A 5,752-nucleotide genomic window follows, 5' to 3' on the forward strand; every position below is an offset into this window, starting at 1 on the left:
GAAGTAGAGGTTGCTTACCATCAGAGCGACCCCTCTTGTCAAGCTGCTTGTAAATTGTCTGCATAAATTGCTCGCAACCTGTCCGTTTAATAAGAAGTTGCTGCAAGTTATTTCATTAAGTTGCTTGCAATCGCATCAATTGTTTGTAGATAAAGTTTAATAGAGTTCCAAATGGATAATCTTTTTCAGGAAGAATATCTAAAGCAACGTAATAAATAAACATCCGCAATATAATATTTTCATAATTGATTACTGGGATATTTTGCATAATTTCACAAATGTTCAATGTTTTTTAAAATATAGGACTTAAGAAACAAGCAAGGAGACAGCACCTTGGGCTGCGTAGTGGCAAATCCTCTGTCTCACTGCAGGTCCCTTATGTGTTACGTGGAAACCTCTGCAATTGCCTCATAATGTTTTGCATGCAGTTTCTGAGCTATTCCACTGCGACGTCTGGCGTCTCCTTTACCCTGCAACTGTCACGCCCATCTTCCCAACGCATCTTTTAATCTCTATGTGCTACTATACCACTATTTGGTCATGCTTATCTCCCTATCCTAAACAAACAAACCAACCCCCCACCCCCCAAACGTACACTATCAAAATTCTCTCTTTTGTTCAAACGGGTTCTTGTGTCATGACATTCTTGAAGTAGTAGTACTGCTGTATAAGCTTCACTTCTAGCGTTTTTCAGGTGAGTTATAGTAGTTTGTTTCTTTAGTGGAGTGCCTCTGTATGTATGTATGTTTTCTTGCTTATTTTCTTGGATTTATAATTAGAATCCAATTGGGTATTTCATATTTTTGCCAAAACCAAATGGGAATTTTTATAGTTTCACTTAAATAGTTCAAGGATTTCTCCTTTTTTTAGTGGTGTACCCATAAAGTCTTACTCATTTTGCTTGATTTTCCTCGGATTTATGTTTACAACTCATAGAATTTTGCTACTTGCACAAAAACTAGTTCTTTTATATGGGCAAGCAAGCTCCTCCAATGAGCTATCATAAATTCTAATCTTTAGTTTTGTGTTTTTTTTTGAATAACTGTGGTGTTTGGACTAGCTTGCGCTTGCCTTGATTAGTTCCATGAATGAACAGATATTGAGTAATTCTATCCACTAAGCGTGGGCCTGTACAAATGAGAAAAAAATCAGCTAGTGTTTTTTTTTCCTCTGTTGGGATTAATTTGTGTTATTTTTATTCTTCTTTTTGAAAGAAATAATTTTGGTTCTGAAGATTGAATAACTGTCAATTATTCAATTTTTCGTTTGGTCTGAGATGTGATTATGTTTGTTTGTAGGATGGGAGATCAAATTGTGGAGTGGAGGATAGTGGAGCATACTTCTTTAGAAGAAGAGGAGGAAGAAGAGGATGATGATTATGATTATGAGGGAGAAGTGAAAGAGAGTAAGATGAGATGGATTCTGAACAAAGGATTGTGGCTAGGGAAGAAGGTTACGATCACAGGTATTGTTGTCTCTTCTGCACCAGTGGTTCTTCCTCCACTTGTTGTTATTTCTGCACTTGGATTCGCCTTTTCGGTCCCTTTTGGTCTTGCTTTTGTTGGTTATACTTGTACTGAGAAGCTTATGAACAAGTTGCTTCCAAGGTCAGAGCCACCTTTATTATTGGAGTATGGAGAAATGTATGGCGATGAAGAGGAATATGATGAAGAATTAGGAGGAAAAGGTGCTGGTTTTGGTGGAGAAATGGTGATGGAAGATGAGGAAAAGAAAGAAATGGAGGATTCAAAAGAAGGGGTTGAAATGAGGATTCAGTTGGTGATGGATGAGAGCGGGGGATACGAAGATAAAGACTTTGGAAGAGCTGAGGAAGAAAGAGAGATCAATGTAGATGAAGGTGGCAAAGAGGAAGGATATGAAGAAGATGTTGGTGAATACTTGGAAGGAGAGAATGAGGGACCAGTGAAGGAGATGAATTTGGAGACGGAACGAGGGAAAGAAGCAGAAAACTGGGAATCTGATGAGAAAATTAAGAGAACTGAGGGTTTGGATTTGGTGGCCCGAGAAGCCAGGGGAAAAAATGAGGGTGAAAAAGATGTTACTTTAACAACAGGTTTGCCAGAGAGGAATTTGGTTGAGGTATATGTAGGCGATGCACCTAAGGAAGATAACCACAGCTTAAAGAATTCAGAAGTAGTAGAGAAGCCAACGGATAGCAAAGATGAGAAAGTAGATAGTCTTGTGAGAGAGATTCAAGGAACAAAAACTGAAACAGGACCTGAGGTTATTTCAGAAGAAAAGGAGAGCATAGAAGTAACAAAGAAACCAAACATCAGCAAAAGCTCAAAGAAACACCACAAAAAGAAGAAAGGAAACGAAGGGAAAACTGCTGCAATAATAGAGAAAGGGGAGGGGTTAAGCAAGAAGCAGCAGGAAGATAGTGATGTGAAAATGGTGGAAATAAAGGAGGAGGTGAGGGATGAAGTCAAGGTGAAGCAAGACGAGAAGCATTTACCAGTGAAACGAGAGACCAAAGAAGGAAGAGACGAGGTCAATCAAAGTGGTGTTTCCAAAAAGGCCAAGAAAGCTGCTGAGACGGAAAAAGCATCGCCCGGAAGAAGAGATGCGAGAAATGGCAAGGATGCTGAGCAAGCTGCGAATTCAACTAAGGATCATAAAGCAGTATCTAATGGCAAGCATGTTGCTAAAGATACTTCTCGCCAAGTGAAAAGCAAGGATAAGCTGGTGGCTGCAGAAGACGCTCAAAGGAAGGCAGCCGATGTCCATGGGAACCTTCCATCTGAAAGAAAAGGGACGACTGATCAAAAGAAAAATGTGAATGCGAGTGGTGTCGCTCATGTACCTGGAAGAGCAGGGATTCTTGAGGCCAAACACACCAAGGTCAGTTCTATTTTTGAATCTGCCACCTTATTTTGTTCCATTGGAAAAATTAATGGAAATTCCAAGAGGGATATCCTCTTGTATATCGTTGCTTCTCTTGTTCAATGTTACTCCGGAAAAAATGATCAATTTGATTGATAACACACGTAGGCTACACTAGCTGGCTTTGTTTCTTATACTTGCTGTTAAAATTTCTTTGAGCAGATATTAGTATTATTCAGATTTTTTCCTGTCTTAACTTACTCATGAAAGATATATTCCTTGTCTTAGCAACAAATGTCACTCTTCATGAAGAAACCTAAACTTCATCTGCGAAGGAAAGAAAAACACTGCACATTACAGAAACTATTACTGTAATTATTTCACAGCATTTAAATGAAGTATGAGTTAATAATTATATGTCTCTCCTCCAGATACTCTGTGTGACAAAGCATAAAGTACAATGATGACTAAAGAGGGTCCTAAGGAGGTTCATAATCCTCCAAAAGGAAGTTAATAGTGTCAAGCAGTGTGTATGAACTACGATGGGACTAAGGTTTTATCTGTAACATATATTATGGTGCAAGTCCAGAACGTCAATCGATGGCCGTTAATCCAGGCATTTGTCTATGCGTAGCATAATGTCAGTTACGAAATTCTAGTAACTGTTGCGCAGCTTCTTGTGAAATATTCTGCTAATAAGGGGATTCATTTAAAAAAAATAAAGGCAACTGTCAAAAAGGGCTCTTTCAGCCCTTGCAGGTTAGAGTGCTGGTAATAGTTTATTTTAACGTTCACCTAGTTTCGTTCCTTGTAAAGCTTAAGTGTTGACTTTAGTTGTTTATTAGTTAGCGGAGAGGTATGATTCTGACTTCATTTCTTGCATTAGTTTGGCTATCTCCTTCCATCGTTTTTAGCGCTTTTTCTTTCATATCTTGCGTCCCAATTCTTTTGTTCGATAGTTTTGTCACGGGGTGGTCCAACAACATTAGTGTGAACCCACTTGCATCGGCCTTGGCGGGTTGATACATCCAGCACTTGTCTCTTATTAGGACAAGAAAGTGAAAATTCTGAGTTTTGAAGTTTTTTCTTTTGAGACCAGTTTATCATCTTTCTTTTTTGTTTTTTCTTGTTCTGGGGGGTGGGGGTGGGGGTGGGGGTACCTCAACATATTGTTAGTTGATGGCTAATAGTTATGTGAAGAGAGGCTAAAGGTATCTCCCTTGGAGGGGGAGAAGAATTCTTCCCTGTGGAAGAGTGGATTGCATTTTGCAGCCTGTTAACTGTCCAAAGCCTTTCAAAGTTCTGGGAAATCCATTTTGGACTTAAATTCCTTTTGTATTGATTTTCCCCCTTTAAAGTTGTTTAGAATTGTTTCAGATTCCCAGAGTCTGGCTGTCTGAAAGCCAGAGTTCTGTGATTCTATATGTTACTTGCTGTTTGTTCAAGTAAGATAACCAACTTTAGTCTTCCCCGATTGGGAATTCGGGGTTCTGTGTGTGTGTCAGGAGGTAAAATCATCCAAAATCTTTGCCCTTGTGGAGTATTAGAAGAAGAATATTGCTAGACTAGTAAAGCATTACTTATGTTCCAGGTTCATAGTTGCTATACTCTTGCCTTCTAATACCTAGAGACAGCTTTTTCAAGAGAGAGAAACTATTGGGCTTGATGGGGAATTGTGTGTTTCAAGAACTGCCATTTGCGCCCTGCACTTGTTGCTTGTGTTTTGTTGATTCATTGAAACCAGTAGGATGTGATGCAGCAGCGAAGCAGCCTTGTAGCAATGAGTGTTGGGTGTGTCTGTTGCCTTCTGTTTGAACTGTATATATCCATCAATTCAATTTCATGCAACCATATGCCTTAACTTCAAGTTAGTTGGGGGCTGCCAAACGCTAGTACTATTGATATCGATGATGTTTGTACGCTTCGTTCTCTATGTTCTTGACTGCTTACATGTGTTTGCTTGACAACTGCTTATGGTCTCTCTTTTTTTTAAACACGCTGCGTACGTAGTTGGTTTCATTCTTTGCTCCTACCTGCCAATACACCTGAAGCTATGAAGATTCATTTTTCTTAATTTAATGATGTTGCTAGGAGTTCTACAGTGAGGAGATAATATGGGAGAAGATAAATGCAATGAGAACAATCGTTGGATATGGAGCCACACCTCAACCTTTGTTGGTAGATGAACTAAAGGCATTATACATCTTTACTGGAGTGGAGCCGCCATCTACGTTCAGGAACACATCCGAATTGGCAGAAGTGAATGACAAGCTTCAGTTTCTTATGTCGATTGTGGGAATAAAGTAAACTTTTAGATCTTAAAAGACTTTTTTTGTTGGTTTGTCAAATTTGACCTTGTTACTGAGCTTGTGTATCATTATACTTGAAATTATGTAGAAGATCGTCTTGTTTTAAAATCGGCAGCATGAATGTTTTACTATGAGTTTAGGCTCGATTCAAAGTTTCTCCTGTGCTTGCCGTGGCGGGTTCTTCAACAGGGTTCTACTATATTTGTTCCTGTGGATTAATTTGAATACGTCTTTTTTCCTTTTCTTTTTTTTTCTCCATCGAATTTGAATACCTAGGTTCACTTTTATGATTGCCAATCTAATTTTGAAGTTTTCCTTTTAGCTTTGCGAATCTAATTTTGGAAGCGCTTTTCCTGATCTCAAGAGAGGTGAGGGAATTACAATATAGAATTATGGAATGAAATCTAAAGCCAGCACTTTTGAGGGTTCAAACATTTTGAATGATTTTGGTGCTAATTTTTTTTTTTTTTTTTTTTTTTTTTTTGCTTTTCTGCAAGTGTTAAATCTGTTGGAGGCGATAAAGGTTTTGATGTTCTTTCAGCCACTCTTAACTCTCCATGAAAATTCCTCAAAAAATATGATAAAAGTATTATCTGCAT

At 38.5% G+C, this 5,752-nt stretch overlaps 1 protein-coding gene across 2 annotated transcripts; it reads left to right on the forward strand.

Annotated features, from left to right (window-relative positions):
* The first annotated feature begins 443 nt into the window (after positions 1 to 443).
* Positions 444 to 5,284, forward strand: LOC107813046 (uncharacterized). Of its 2 annotated transcripts, none has more exons than XM_016638252.2 (3): positions 444 to 694; positions 1,299 to 2,862; positions 4,936 to 5,284. In XM_016638252.2, the coding sequence occupies exons 2-3, from the start codon at positions 1,300 to 1,302 to the stop codon at positions 5,149 to 5,151; spliced, it is 1,779 nt and encodes a 592-aa protein (XP_016493738.1). In that variant the 5' UTR covers positions 444 to 694; position 1,299; the 3' UTR covers positions 5,152 to 5,284. The 2 variants fall into 2 exon arrangements, with proteins under 2 accessions (XP_016493738.1, XP_016493740.1); XM_016638254.2 differs by having other exon boundaries at positions 4,947 to 5,218.
* Positions 5,285 to 5,752: the final 468 nt, after the last annotated feature.

Source organism: Nicotiana tabacum, chromosome 11, assembly GCF_000715075.1.
Source record: "Nicotiana tabacum cultivar K326 chromosome 11, ASM71507v2, whole genome shotgun sequence".
Lineage (NCBI taxonomy): Eukaryota > Viridiplantae > Streptophyta > Magnoliopsida > Solanales > Solanaceae > Nicotiana > Nicotiana tabacum.